This window comes from Cucurbita maxima, unplaced genomic scaffold (genome assembly GCF_002738345.1).
Source record: "Cucurbita maxima cultivar Rimu unplaced genomic scaffold, Cmax_1.0 Cma_Scf00027, whole genome shotgun sequence".
NCBI classification, from domain to species: domain Eukaryota; kingdom Viridiplantae; phylum Streptophyta; class Magnoliopsida; order Cucurbitales; family Cucurbitaceae; genus Cucurbita; species Cucurbita maxima.
This window is the reverse complement of record NW_019272043.1, coordinates 2,950,891-2,966,312: the sequence shown is the minus strand read 5'-3', so window position 1 is coordinate 2,966,312 and position 15,422 is coordinate 2,950,891. Positions and strand designations below refer to the sequence as shown.

The following is a 15,422-nucleotide window of genomic DNA, read 5'->3' as shown; positions in this document are numbered from 1 at the left end:
GGCCGTGACTGAATTCAAATCCCAAAGCCGCGGTCGAGTTTTTCAAATCTTTGATGGAATCTTAGCCGTTGATTACAAAAGTCCTTCTGGAACCCCACTTTTTAGAGCTCAGTTCAAACTTCAAACTGTCCAGCCACAGGACAGGTTCCCAAAATTTGCTCATGGAGAAAAACGGAGATTTCTGCAGATTCTTACAGGCGGAGTTGGAGGTTACTATCTTTCATCTTAGATCCGTTTGATTCTTCTTCACCTTCTTCGTTTTTTCCCTAGGATCTGCTGGAAAAGCTTCGTGAATCTAGCTGAAAGAAATTTCAGAAGTTCCAACTGTCCCCTGATTTGTTCTACATTTCTTCCTTCAGGTGAATTTCTGGTGTTCTTCACTCTCGTTTTGTTTCTTTTGTTAATTTTTGTTGATTTTTGTCTCTGTTGTTCCTTTCCAGAATGCTTAGGGACTTCAAATTTTTGCGTCGGGGTTCCGGTAAGAACGAGGAGCTCGAAAATGTACCGGTGAATCCTAGGGATTCTTCGATTACTCGAATTGGATTGGACTCTTCGCGACCTCCATTGAATTCAATTCAAGAGCCTATTCGAAGTTCAGATCCGGAATCGGAAGTTGGTTTAAAGAGTAGAGTGGAGAGGACTCCCGTTAAGGCTAAGGGGAAGGGCTCGGATCTTGCATTGCCGCTTCGCACGCCGGACAAGTATGGAGGAACTGGGTTTTCGTCGAGGAAGCGATTTGGTTGGGCTCAGAAAAGCGAATCTGGTTCTCTTCCCGACGAGGAGAAGGTTGATTCGGTTACATGTTCAGCACAGCCGAGTCGCGGTGGAGGAGGATGTGGAAATGGGGGTTATTCTAACATTACCACCCCTAGGGTTACGAGGACGGTGGGAAGAGCAACGTCGAGTTATTCGGAAAGCAACTCTACGCAAAGCACTCCGTCTAAAAGTGTTTCTAAACCTCCGAATTCATTATGTCGCAGCAAAATCGATCGAATCAATAACTTATCCGCATTGTATAAAGGGATTCATGCTAACCCCGTACCACCTTCGGTTGTTAACACGGTCGAAGTCCCTCACTTCGACCTCAAAGAAGACCCCTCATTTTGGATGGAACACAATGTACAGGTAATTGCATCTGTATTCTTACTAATGAGGCTCAGTATTACTCCAAATTCAGCACGATGGAATTTTAAATTAATCTTAGTACTATTCTAGAGAACCCAGATGACTTCTGCTACTGCTTGATCAGTACTCAGCAAATTTGATGCATTTAGCTAGAAATCACTTATAGTTGTTAAATTTTTACAGGTTCTTATACGTGTTCGTCCTCTAAATGACATGGAGAGGAGTAATAATGGTTACAATAGGTGCTTAAAGCAGGAAAGTGCTCAGTCCATCACTTGGATTGGCCAACCAGAAACAAGATTTACGTTTGACCATGTAGCTTGTGAAACAGTTGATCAGGTTTGGTTGGAGAAGAAATCCTGACCGTTCATTTTTCTTACCCTCTTTGGAGTTGAGCTCTCATCCTCTATCTCCTTTTTTGATGATATATCTCTCCTTTGCAGGAAATGTTGTTCAGGATGGCTGCTCTGCCAATGGTTGAGAACTGCTTGTCAGGCTACAATAGTTGTATGTTCGCCTACGGTCAAGTAAGTTTCATACTTTCTTCACTAATGTCCTAACAGTGCCAGGCATTTCACTTCTATTTGTATCTTGATAATTAACTGATTGTAGCGACCTGCCTAATTTTAGTTGCATGCTCATTGTAGTAAATAATTATATGGATGTTAATAACCAAGTGTTACCTAATTTGTTCACAACATAGAGTGATTTATGTTGGCTGATAAGGCTCATTGTTCTCTCAGGCTTTTAATATTTTATTGAGTTCTGAGTTTGATTATATGCAGACTGGAAGTGGAAAAACACACACTATGCTTGGTGAGATTGAAGATCTTGAAGTCAAGCCAAGTCCACATCGTGGGATCACTCCACGAATATTTGAGTTCTTATTTGCAAGAATCCATGCTGTAATTTTCACTTTCATTTGATCTCCTTCTATTATGCAGTTGTTTAAAGATAATTTCTGACAATCTTAGCCATTTTCAGGAGGAAGAAATTCGGCGAGATGAGAAACTTAAGTATAATTGCAAATGCTCTTTCTTAGAGATTTATAACGAACAAATAACAGATCTTCTAGATCCTTCGTCCACGAATTTACTTGTAAGATTGATTAATGCTATATTTTAGTACATGTGTCATTATGAATTGGTAAATAGTTTTTGACCGTTCTTCTAATTATTTTGTTTTCTCATAGCTGCGGGAAGATGTTAAGAAGGGTGTATATGTAGAAAATCTGTCGGAATTTGAAGTCCGAACTGTTAGTGACATTCTCAGGCTTCTAACTCAGGTTACAGTTTATTCTTCGGCTGTTTCTTTCTTTCAATTCAACTTGACTCGTTTGTTTGTTGATCAAATCATTGTTTGATGCTTCTAGGGGTCTTCAAATAGGAAAGTTGCATCCACAAATATGAATAGGGAAAGCAGTCGCTCACATAGTGTATTTACATGTGTGATTGAAAGTAAGTGGGAAAAAGACTCCTCAACTAACCTACGCTTTGCCAGACTGAATCTCGTTGACCTTGCTGGTTCAGAAAGGTAAGGAATCAACTGAATTTTCGCTAAGAGTTTCAGGCCACAGCATGTGCACAAATTCTTCCTTTTTTGGTTTGCTTCTATTCTTATTTCATGAAACCCTGTATTCTGTTTAACAGGCAGAAAACTTCTGGAGCTGAGGGTGAGCGTTTAAAGGAAGCTGCTAATATTAACAAGTCACTGTCTACACTAGGGTATCAATCTATGCCCTTACCTTATGACACTTCATCCATCTTAAATTGGTTTGTTTGCGGCTTGGCCTTTTGAATTAAACGGTGATTATATATTTCAGTCATGTTATAATGGTGTTACTGGATGTGGCACGTGGGAAGCCGAGACACATTCCTTACAGAGATTCAAGGCTAACCTTTCTCCTTCAGGTTGATAATGGTTCTATTCCAAATTCATTCTGCCTTTCTGCTGTTGATGCAGTTTTTGACATAAAATAAAAATAAAAATGCAGGACTCTCTTGGTGGAAATTCAAAAACTATGATCATTGCAAACGTTAGCCCTTCTATTTGGTTAGTTACTGAATCTCTATTGATACTGGATTTTGTCGAATACGAATCAAATTTTTGCTCAGGCTACTTTTTATTAGCCCATTATGTTGTAAAGATTTCAGTTTTTTTTTTTTTTTTTTTACTTCAACTATATCTTTATGTGGCCCTATTTTACACATCTGTTTCCAGGCTCTTGATTGAGGGAGTTTGTTGTGATGATACCTCTGTTTATATACTAATTCTTTATTAACCATTTTCTTATTCAGTTGTGCAGCTGAAACACTAAACACTCTCAAGTTTGCCCAGCGGGCAAAGCTCATCCAAAACAATGTAAGTTACCCTCATTTAGGAACCACTTAGTTGATGGTATCCTCCAATTTCTTATGACCAATTTGTTGTTCATTATGTCACGTCTAGGCAATTGTCAATGAAGATTCAACAGGCGATGTCATTGCACTCCAACGCCAGATACAGCTTCTTAAGGTAATATCACATGCATATGATTAATTTAAATTCATAGATCCAGTTTATACTTAATAATTTGTTTGTGTAACAGGAAGAGCTTGCATACTTCAAACGGCAGAATGTTTCTAGATCTCTGTCATTTGATTCCTTTGTCAAAGATACACCAATGGAACATGAAGACCATGATACAGAAAATATATGTGATATGGACATTTCACAGGACGATGATTCCTTTGACTCTCAACTAAAAGAAGTGAGACTGTCTACGAAACAGGTATACTTGGCTGCGTTGAATTTGTAATATTGATCAGTTGTATGAATATTTGTACTAATTCTGTTGGAACGAGTGATTTATCTTCATATTTTGTTGACGGTACACAGTATTGGAATACTTCCAGTGTGGACTTGTTTGCTGTCAACTTCTTTTCTTTCTCCTGAGACTCGTGTTTCTTTTTCGAGTTTTCTGTGGTGGAATGTTATGAAAATTTTCCTGTCGGTTTCTAACAATCTTGGCTGAAATGGAATAATAAAATAAAAAACAGTTCAAATCTTTGGAGATAACACTTGCTGGTGCCTTGAGGAGGGAAAAAATGGCAGAAGCATCCATCAAGCAACTTGAAGCTGAAATTGAACAGCTGAACCGTTTGGTAGCTCTCTTCTTTTTATTCCTTATTCTGGAATTCCTTTTTTTAGGTAATATTTATCTTCTAAACTGCTTCTCAGGTCCGTCAAAGAGAGGAGGATACAAGGAGTGCTAAACTGATGCTCAAATTTCGAGAGGACAAAATTCAGAGAATGGAGTCACTTCTTGTTGGTTCAATTCCAGCCGAAACTTATCTTCTTAATGAGAATAGAGGTCTATCTGAGGAGATTCAGGTACTTCGAGCCAAAATGGATCGAAATCCTGAAGTTACTCGCTTTGCCGTAGAGAACATTAGGCTTTTGGATCAGCTTAGAAGGTAATATTGCTCTTGTTTCTTTTTCCTTTATTTTTCTTTTTTGTTTTTGGAGACTTCATTATTTAATCTTCAATAGATTTCAAGAATTCTATGAAGAGGGGGAGAGAGAAGTACTTATGGGCGAAGTATCCAAATTACGTGATCAGGTACTTTTAAAAGTTGAAGAAGTTGTCCACATATTGCTTTCTTATGGAAGTTGATTTGATTTTCGTTTGAAGAGCCTATAACTTTCTTCTTTTAATGATAATGAAAAAAAAAAAAAAAAAAAAACAGCTGCTTCAATTTCTCTCTGGGAATTCAGAACAGCAAGATAATTCAAAACCCGCCATGCAACCTCAGGTCAGTACTTCTTAACTGGTGAAGATTTTCATTCCAGAAACATGACCATATGAATAGTGTGATAAAATGGGAAGGAAAATGACGAAGTATTTTCTTCCTAGATCTTTCATAATTTTTGTATACTTTTCGCTTTGAGGGGAACCCATATGTAGAACGCTTGCTAAAATTTATTACAAGCTTACTTTTTTCTTCTCTATCTGCCAAAAGAATATAAAACCATCACCTTCAGATGAAAGGATGTTGTTTAGGGCTGTTAGGGTGTATTTTTTAAAAAACTGTCTGAAAAGACACCATTTTTCTTTGCTTACATTTATTGTTACTCCATATAAAAATTTAACATTAAGTTATTAAACAATTAATGATTATATATGTACACAAAATATAAACACCGACATATATCTTCATTTTTTGTTATTTTTCCTTAAAAATGTTTCTACTTATCTTTCCAAAACATAAAAAAGAAACCTTAAAAACAAAAACGAATGGTTTTTATACACGAACAACCTTATAGTTTCATCACTTTCTTGAATCCATGTTTTCTTCGTGTTCTTGGTATTATTGAATATGAGACTAAATTTTGACTGTTTACAGTTGAAGAAAGCCCTTGATGAGCTGGAGGAAACCAAGTGCAGTCTAGAATCTTGCCTAGAGGAAAATAAAAAACTTAGCTGGTGAGAACATTTCTTATTTCTGCCTGAAGTTTTTAGCAAGGCTTTTAGATGGCCTAATTTCAAATATAACATAAAATGATTTGCGTACTTGCAAATTGCAAAAATAGCTAATCCAAGAAAGATATTAAAATGATGGCAAAAAAGATAACAGTAACAATTTAATCCATGATTACTTTAAAAATGAAATGACTAATTTTATCAAGTTAATTAGTAATTAAAAAGAACACTGGAAAAAGATACTAACCTATGTCAATTAATAATTCTAATTAATATTTAAGTCAGTTGTCAATTATCTACATTAATTGTTATAGTTAGAAGTTAAAAATTCATTGATTACTATTATTAATGAATTGGTCGTTGTTAATGATTTTTTTTATTTATTAAAAAACCTTATTTGCAATTGCTTCTGTAAAATGCACATTTTCCATACTAGAAAAGCAATTTATCCAATAAAGTTTCTCTTTCTTAATCTTGCAAAATGAGACCTTTAGTGAGTTATTGATTGATTTGAGAAGTAATTTGTTCATGCTATACAGGGAGGTAGACCGATTGCAGTCAATGCTGAGTACTTTAAAATCTGATCATCGTCAAGATCATAGTATCTATACCATTCAGGTATTTTGTTTTAAAGTAAATTTGTATAAGCAGTACTACTGGAATGATGATAAGAAATTTGATAGTCTTGAAAAAAATTGTTATGCACCTAATTATTGAATAGTATGTACACTGGAATATTACTGTCGTCCTACAAAGGCCAAAAGTATTTATTATTTTCTTAATGCGAATTTCCAGGAATCATTTAAAAGTGATTTGGAAGATTTGGTGCCAAAGACAATCGACATGGAGCTGAATGCGGGGAATGACAATTCCTTACTGGAGAAACATGATGAAGAAATTCTCAATTTGAAGATGGAATTGGATGTACTTAAAATCATTCTCAACGAAGTAATGCTGTCTCACAGAGAAGTTGATGAAAGAGTCGCATGCTTGAACAACGATCTTCAGCTTGCAGAAAAAGATCTTCAGCATATGAGTGAACAGTGTGAAGCTGTAAACCGGGAATCAGAAGAAGCAAAATCCATTATAGTAGCGCTTGAGTCGCAGCAAGTTCTCTCAATCAATGAGATTGAGGAACTGAGGAATAACAACTGTCAAAATTTGCAGCTTCTGAGTGAACGGGAACAAGAAATCACGTGTTTGAAAAAATGCCTTGCTCTGAAGGAGATACATGACAAGTCACCTGAATCACCTTCAATCCATTCAAGATTTGATGAATCTCGACTGCGAACAAGACTGAACAGGATGCAAGTTTCTCTTGAAAAGGCCAAGAGATTGAATGCTTTATGCCAATTGGATCGTGAATGTCAAGCTTCAAATGATAAAGAAATTGATGAAGTCCGCAGGCAAGCTGAAGCTGAAACTGCTGAGGTGATTGTCTGTATGCAGGAAGAGCTAGCAATACTTCAGCAACAAGTCCAAGATAGTTATTTGAAAGAAATAGAGATGAAAAAAGATGTTAACTCTCTGGAAGCTGAAGTGAAAAATCTGCAGGATGAACTCCAGCTTATGACTGATAATAATGAAAGTTTAAGTGAAATACTTGGGAAAAAGGACCAGGAGCTTACAATCTTGGCTGAAGAATGGGAATTGCTGACCAGTGAGATGGAGGAAATCCTTGCTGATGGATATGTAGCACTTATGGATGCGTCTAGTCACCTTGATGACATATCTTCTTCCTTTCCAGAGAAAAGGATTTGGATTTCTGAACAAGTGAGTAGAATGATAAGAATCTTATCTGAGAAGGACTTGTTAATTGAAGAACTCAGAAGGTGTTTGGAGGATGCAAATAATAAAAGAATTGACATGGAGAGCATGCTTAAATCTCTTAGAGGAGCAGCATTAGCTATTACAGAAGCTCATCAAATGGAGTGCAAGGAGAAAGATGAGGAGATCCTTCATCTGACATCCCAGATTAAAGAAAAGGCTACAAGTATTGCAGAAATGGAAGACACCATCAAATTGGCAGAAGAACGTATTAGAAAAACATCAGTTTGTGCTACAATTGGTTTTATTCTTGTTAATAGATTATCAGAGTTGAATCATTCTCATTCTGATGCCTTGAAAGCTAAGAATATCCAGTTAAAAGAATCAGTAGAATCAAACTTGAGGAAAGATGCCCATGTTGAGCACCAAGCCACTTTAATCAAAGCAGCAGAGGAACAGATAGTGCATCTAAGGGAGCAACTAGAAGAATCAAGGGGAACTTGTGCTACACTAGGAAAGCAACTTACTGAGGAACAAGAATATCGTCATTCTATGCAAGTAAAGCTTGACGAATTTGAGAATGATAAAATTTTGACAATTGAGAAGCTAGCTGAGCTGAAAACTGATGTTTCTACTCTAAGGTCATGCATGAGCTCAAATATGGGAGAGCAGCATATCGATACTGAGGAACAGAAATCAGAGGATATATTTTCGTCTTTGGGTGAGAGGGAAGAAAGATGGGTAAGCTAAAATTTTGCTTTCTGATTGACAAGCTAGATCTTGAGGTTAGTTGCATGCATGTATGATGTTTAACTATGACTGAAGGTTGACTTCCTAATTACCAAATGTGAAATATGTTGCAGACAGGTGCAAACACACATCAAGAAAGCAACATAGATCAGGATGAAGGCCAAACAGCTGAAGTATTTGATCGTTCTCTTAAAGTGGGAAAAAAAGTACCTGGCTTTACATGTAGTGAGAAAAACATAGAATCTCAAACCTTCAATAGTATTTCTGATAGAGATATTACCATCACACTTCTGAAGAAAGAAATAGAGTCTGCACTAAGAAGCTTGGGAGTGGTACAAGCCCAGATGGCCAAGCTTCAAAATGAAAAGAAAGAGATGTTGATCAATGAAAAACAGAACCAGCAGAACTTACAGTGTTTAATGAATCAAGTACTTATGCTGCAAAAAACCATTGAAGAGTTTGAAAAGCAATCTGAGAATGTGATGGAAGCTTTCAATCACAGGTTAAAAGCATTTGAACAGAATGTGTTTGAAGCCAGTTCTCATTGGTGCCAAACAAAAGAGGTTAAGCAAACTATCTCCTTAACTATTTTTTTTTACACGTATAAACTATATTTCTGATTTTCTAAGAATTCCTAATTCCCATTGTTTATTTAGAATTGTTATCTAAATAGCTGTTATCTCTTATTTCAACAGTCTAGTTTTAATTTATCCTTAGCCTGCAGCTTATTTCATATTAAGAATTTTTTTCTTACTCCTTTACCGTATAAGAAATGATGTCCCAGAAACAGCAGTGTCAGACTAGAATATTATACGTATATGGACTCAATGTTGTCGTTACCTTTTAGAAATCTGATATGTCTACCTTTGTATTTGTGAGTGTTCCCATTTTTAACCAGTGAAGTTGTATAATGTATCATCATCTCAAATTAAGCAAAGCATTTGTAGAATTCAAACTACGAAACAGACTGATTTTTATAGATATGTTTGCAGCTAGTTACCATCATCTTCTAAGCTATCATTTCACGTGTTACAGTTACTTGAACGTGAAGTTGGGGAAGCAAAGGTAACAGCAATCTACAAGACTGCAGAGGCATCTTGCATTCTGGCTAAATTTGAAGAAGCCCAAGAGACCATAAAGGAAGCAGATATTATGATTAATGAGCTCATGATAGCAAATGAGACGTTAAAGCTTGAAATAGAAAGGCTAAGGGAAAAGGAAAAGTTGCAAATCACCGAGCAGGAACTTTTGATGAAAGAGGTTACAAGCTTGCAACATGGTAATATGTTAACGTGTCAGCAATTCCAAACTCTAGAAAAACATCTACACTCAAATTTAATAGATATAGATGCTTCCGTTGTGGAACTGGAGGATACCATTGCGGAAGTCCAGACTACTGTCAACAGCAGTTTCATGTCTTTGGAATCTGAGATCCAATCAATGAGGTCTTTACAACTGGACTCAACCAAGTTTGTCCGTTCATGTTTTGAGAATATATGGTCTGAGATAATTGGGAAGGATTGTGCTATATCCGTGCTGCACCTCTGTCACATGGGTATATTATTGGAAACTGTGATGGGGTTAAATGCTGAGAATGGTTTGCTTCAGCATGGGCTGTGTGAATCAGATGCTGCAGTAGCTGGTTTAAGGGAGCAAAACCTCAAGTCAAAAAGAGAGCTTGATATGTGTAAAATTCTGAAAGGAAAATTACTATCTGACCTCAAGAACAGTTTTCATCGCATCCAAAAGAAAGATGAGGAAGCGGGAGAAATGAGTTCAAAGCTAAATTCATTTGAGAAAAAGATATCAGACCTACAAATACAAGAGGAACAAATGTTAGAACGGTCAAATTACATGGGACATCAGCTTGTTGTTTTGATGAAGGAGTTGGACGACAGTAATAAAAATTTAATTTCATCACTTTTGGATCAAGAGCTATGGCTGAAGAAAAAGGAAAATTTCCTCGAGTCTCAAACTGATTTTTTTGTTACAAGTTTGTGCTTGAGAGATTTAGAGTCAAGTATTTTAGAAGCAGAAATAGAAAAGATGGCTCTCCAGAAGTCTATTGCTGATAGCGAGCATATAAATTGTCTAGCATTTTTGGAGGTTTTAAAGGAAAGGGCAGTTATTTTCAAGGTTGGTGAAGAGTTGACAGAACAACTCTTACTAGACAATGAAGCTGAAGTTGTACTTCTACAAAAGGAAGTTCAAGAAGCACAGGTTGAGCGGAAACATTTATTGTCAAAACTGAATGAAAGCAATTTGAGCGTGAGGAAGATGGATGAAATGAACAAAATTCTTGAACAAGAAGTTCAGCTGCTAAAAGAAGCCAGTGATTCAAATGATGTATTGAAAATTGAATTGGATGATGTTAGGAGGAAATATCAAGCACTTGAAGCTGAATGTGATAGATTACTGAAGGATTCGCAAACAAAAGAAAATTTATTGGGAGATTCTTTCAGTCAAATACATGCCCTAGATCAGAAAAATCAGAATTTAAATACTGATCTCGAAGAGAAAAATATTGAATTCCTGGAGCTGCAATTTTTCCAGCTTACACTTGCAGAGACATTGTGCTCAAAAAGGCAAGATTTTGAAATTTTTGTTAACCATGTAAATTCACTAAATGAGGAGAATGTTTCTTTCAGAAACAAACTTCAATATTATGAGGAAAATATGCATGCAGTTCTCAGGATTATGAGTATGAACGTTGCAAAATGTGTTGATTCAATGGACATGTTAGATGTTGACTGTACCAGAGTAGAAGAAGCGTTGAATGCAGGTTGTCCAGTAGAGGATAAGATATACCATGAGATGCACGAAAATGTGGGAAAGATATCAAAATTTCTGGAAGAGTTTGAATACCTGGAGTTGAGAACTAAGGAAGTGGAATCAGAGAATTTGAATCTTCAAACTGAGTTAATAAGGAAGGACGAAGTTCTTGCCGGACTTCTCTTTGATCTTAGCTTGCTGCAGGAATCCGCTTCTAAAAATAAGGACAAAAAAGATGAACTAGATGAGATGGTAGCTTCAAGGGAGGCTTTAGATAATGAGCTTGCAGAAAAGTCAGCTGAACTTGATAAGGCCATTGCTCATACCCATAGACTAGAAGCGCAATTGCAGGATAAAATGGACATGATCCATGATCTGGAGCTCAATTTATCAAAAGAAGGTGATTCTAAAAAATTAATGTTCAGTGAAAATTTGGAGCTGAAAACTCGAATTGAAAATGTTCTATTAGAAAAAAGTTCAATTGAGGAGGAGTTGTCAGAAAAGAAGAAGGTAACTGAAGACTTGGAAATGGAACTGTTACGAGTGGGCAATCAACTCGGCCAAATGAACGATTTGATTGAATTTTTGAGAAGTAATTTGAATGAGCTGACAAGTGAAAGAGATCAGCTACAAATGGAGGTGCGTAGTGTGAAGGAAAATCTAGGAACCTTAGAAGCACTAGCTGAAGAAAATGAGGCGAATCTGATGAAAGCTCAACAGGTATGTTCCATAAATAAGCCACTAAATGGTATGTTAGGACATAGATTTCCTTTATTCATGATTTTATCCTAATATAGTCATGAATTTCAGATAGCTGAGTCACAAAAGATCTATGCTGAAGAGAAGGAGGCTGAAGTGCAACTCTTGGAGAGGTCTGTGGAAGAGCTCGAGTTTACAATAAATGTATTGGAAAATAAGGTGAAGTAGAGTGGCTAGATTACGTTACTTGAGAAATATTGTCGACAGTTTTCTGTCATTCAACTAAATAAACTGATGTCCGAACCCCTTTGTAGGTTGACATTGTAAAGGAAGATGCTGAACAGCAAAGGTTACAACGAGAAGAGCTCGAATTAGAGCTTCATGGTGTGAAAAATCAAATGCAGAATTTTAGAAATGCAGATGCTGACTTGAAAAGGTATATACCAACTCACTCATTCCATTTTTTCCACTGGTTTGAACATGTCTGTAAAAAATAATGTTAGACATTTAATGTTTTTTCTCCTTGTACCTTTAGGCATGTAAACGAAATAGAGAAAAGCCATGCAGAAGTGTGTCGACACGTACAAATTCTTGAAGAAAATGTAAAAGAAAAAATTGCCGAGGTGAAGTTTATCGTTGCATCCTCATATCATACAAATTATGTCTTCTATAACTGAAATATTTTCATATGATTTTGAGCCAAAATTGGCTTTAATCTAGAGTAGTATTTCACTTTCGTTTTGTTTTAACAGATTGGTCAACTTAAAGCCCATATTTCTGAGCTAAACATGCATGCAGAAGCACAGGCTAACGAGTATAAGCAAAAGGTAACCAAAATTAAGTTTCATTCTGGTTGAAACAGCTTTTTCTTTGTCTCTAACTTCACAACTCACTAATCCCTGTAGTTCAAATCTTTGGAAGCGATGGCTGAACAAGTCAGACCTGAAGGGCATTCCACACAAGTCACTAATTCTTCTTCAAACAAGATGGACAAAGGTGCAGTAAGGCCACGGGGATCTGGTTCACCTTTTAAATGCATTGGATTGGGCTTGGCACAACAAATGAAATCTGAGAAGTATGAAGAGCTCTCTGCTGCAAGGAGTCGCATTGAGGAGCTCGAATCTTTGGCAGTTAGCAGACAAAAAGAGGTGTTTGCCCATCTTTATAATCCATACACCTATAAAATTTTAAATTAACGGACATCAGAACTTTCTTATCCAAAATTATTGATTTTTTGGGTGTTCGTCAGATATTCTCACTGAATGCAAGACTAGCTGCTGCTGAGAGTATGACGCATGATGTCATCCGAGACTTGCTAGGTGTCAAGCTTGATATGACCACTTGCATGGTACTTTATGCAACCTTCTTTGTTATTTATTAGTCATGGTCATTTATCTGATGGAGCATCCAAGAAACTCTTGGAAGTTCTTGTTAATGGAACTTCAGCATTATTGTCTGTTTGAGAAAGTTTTCTTATCACGTGCTGTTTAATATTACTAGTCACTGTTCGATGATAATCATCAGCTACAGAAGACATCAGAGAGTGCCCAATTTAACATTGTTGAATCCCAAGAAAAGGTAATCCCAGTTTATACAATGTTGATTGAAACTTGGTTGATTATCGGAGTTCGTTTATAATCTTAGATATCTTTCAGGAGAAGGTCATAAAACTGAAGAAACAGCTCAGTGAGTTTGTTGAGGAGCGTCGTGGGTGAGCTTATTTATTTAATCACAAGTATTTTCAATTTTCAAACTTGTTTAACTATTTCAATCGTATCTAAGTTTCTTCCTTCTTCAGATGGTTGGAGGAGATTGATAGAAAACAAGCTGAAATGCTGGCCTTACAAGTTGCTTTGGAAAAACTTCGCCACAAAGATCAGTTACTCAAGACTGAGAATGAAATGTTGAAGGTATGAATGCTGGAATTGTTTCTCTTTGATTTTCCTCTTCAAACTTCCCTATAATTTCATTTTTCCTTACAGGGTAGTCAGTCATTTCCTTTTACCGATATATTTTTTTTTATCTTGATTTTCCTTTTTGTTTCTGGATAGTCGGAGAACTATAATCACAAGCAGAAAGTAATGGAACTTGAAGGAGAACTTAAGAAATTGTCTGGTCAACAAAATCTCCAGCAGCGTATTCATCACCATGCCAAAATCAAGGTAAGAATCAAGATAACTTCATGCTTATCACTTCAATTTTGCCAAACTATCTCTTGTTAGCAGTTGCCAGTAGTCTCTATCCATTCAGTGCAAAACTTGTTACGGCTCAAGCCCACCGCTAGTAGATATTGTCCTCTTTAGGTTGGGCTTTCCCTTTCGGGCTTCACCTCAAGGTTTTTTTTTTTTTTTTTTTTTAAAACGCATCTACTAGGGAGAGGTTTCCACACCCTTATAAACAAGGTTTCATTCTCCTCCCCAATCGATGTGGGATCTTATGATCCACCCTCCTTGGGTGCCCAGCATCCTCGTTGACACTCGTTCCCTTCTCCAATCGATGTGGGACCCTTCAATCCACCCTCCTTCGGATCCCAGCGTTCTTGCTGGCACACCGCCTTGTGTCCACCCCCTTCAGGGCTTAGCCTCCTCGTTGTTACATCGCTTGGTGTCTGGCTCTAATACCATTTGTAACTGCCCATCGTTAGCAAATATTGTTCTCTTTGGGCTTTTCCTTTCAGGCTTCACCTTAAAAAAATTTTAAAACGCGTATGCTTAGGAGAAGTTTTCACACCCTTATAAAGAATGGTTCGATCTCCTCCCCAACCGATATGGGATCTCACATAACCTTTTTTTTTTTTGCCCTTTTATACGCAACAGGAAGAAAATAACATTCTAAGAGCACAAAATGGAGACCTAAGTGCTAAGCTACATCGAACCGAGATTCTTCTTTCTCGTGTAAAAGAAGAACTTGCTTATTTCCGCACCTCCATTGGGAAGGCTCCCGACATTGATTTTGACGAGGAGCAACGACTAAACATCAAGTTAAAGGTTAGTATTCTGCAAATAGAACATGACGGCTTGAAACCAATCTTCATGATCTAACAAATATATTATAGGAAACCGAGGAAGAGAAGGTCCAACTAGCTCGGAAGCTATTGAATCTATGCACCAGTGTTTTAAAAGTAAGTATTAACCTCAAGAAATGCTAAAGAAAAACAAAAGTCATAGTAGAAAACTTATACATACTTCTTTTAACTTGCAGGCAGCTGGAGTAACAAAACCTTCAGCTGATATATGCCCTTCCGTGGCTGAGGAGGCACTAGATCAACTAATGATCAGAATTTCTTCAGTAGAAAGAGAGCTCCAGGATTTCAAATTCAAGGTATGTGTTCTTATACATATGTTAGTAAATTTCATTATTCCGGTGGAGTTGTTCGATAAGGAATTGAAACTGAAAGCCATACGGTTTGTGTTCTTATACAGAACAAAATTGCGAATGAAAGGATTAGATTATCCGAACTCATCCCGCAACCTTCACCAAGAAGTTCAAAGACTGAAGATAATTGTCAGTCTCCTCTAAGGCTGCTTCAAACTTCATATTTTTCTGCTTTGGATCGATGAGGCCCAACAGAAAAGGGTTTTTGAGGTGATTTTCATTTTGGATATTCAATTTATTTATTTACATTCCAGGAAATTGTAATTAGCCATTTGCCAGAATATCTGTATGAATTGGTTGAGCTGTCTATCACTTGTTGACAGTGTAAATATTACTGTTAATTATAATTAAATAGTAAAGTTTGTTTCCGAAGAAAATTGTTTGTTTTTCTATCATCGCTCTATCTCGAGTTGATTGAAACAACTGTTCGAGTGGATTAAGTGACTTAACGACAGCTTTAAAGAGACCAAAC

At 36.7% G+C, this 15,422-nt stretch overlaps 1 protein-coding gene across 1 annotated transcript; it reads left to right on the top strand.

The window, feature by feature from the left end:
- The first annotated feature begins 119 nt into the window (after positions 1-119).
- On the top strand, positions 120-15,322 carry LOC111499946 (kinesin-like protein KIN-12D). The gene is made up of 37 exons (XM_023151682.1): positions 120-359; positions 441-1,125; positions 1,309-1,464; positions 1,569-1,652; positions 1,911-2,030; positions 2,110-2,223; positions 2,318-2,410; positions 2,498-2,658; positions 2,775-2,849; positions 2,948-3,035; positions 3,119-3,177; positions 3,423-3,486; positions 3,574-3,639; positions 3,713-3,895; positions 4,164-4,268; positions 4,345-4,580; positions 4,657-4,726; positions 4,854-4,919; positions 5,511-5,590; positions 6,127-6,205; positions 6,383-8,095; positions 8,218-8,667; positions 9,140-11,596; positions 11,687-11,794; positions 11,890-12,011; positions 12,111-12,198; positions 12,328-12,402; positions 12,481-12,723; positions 12,825-12,923; positions 13,076-13,153; positions 13,231-13,286; positions 13,374-13,485; positions 13,627-13,737; positions 14,392-14,562; positions 14,631-14,696; positions 14,777-14,896; positions 14,998-15,322. The coding sequence occupies exons 2-37, from the start codon at positions 442-444 to the stop codon at positions 15,133-15,135; spliced, it is 8,790 nt and encodes a 2,929-aa protein (XP_023007450.1). The 5' UTR covers positions 120-359; position 441; the 3' UTR covers positions 15,136-15,322.
- Positions 15,323-15,422: the final 100 nt, after the last annotated feature.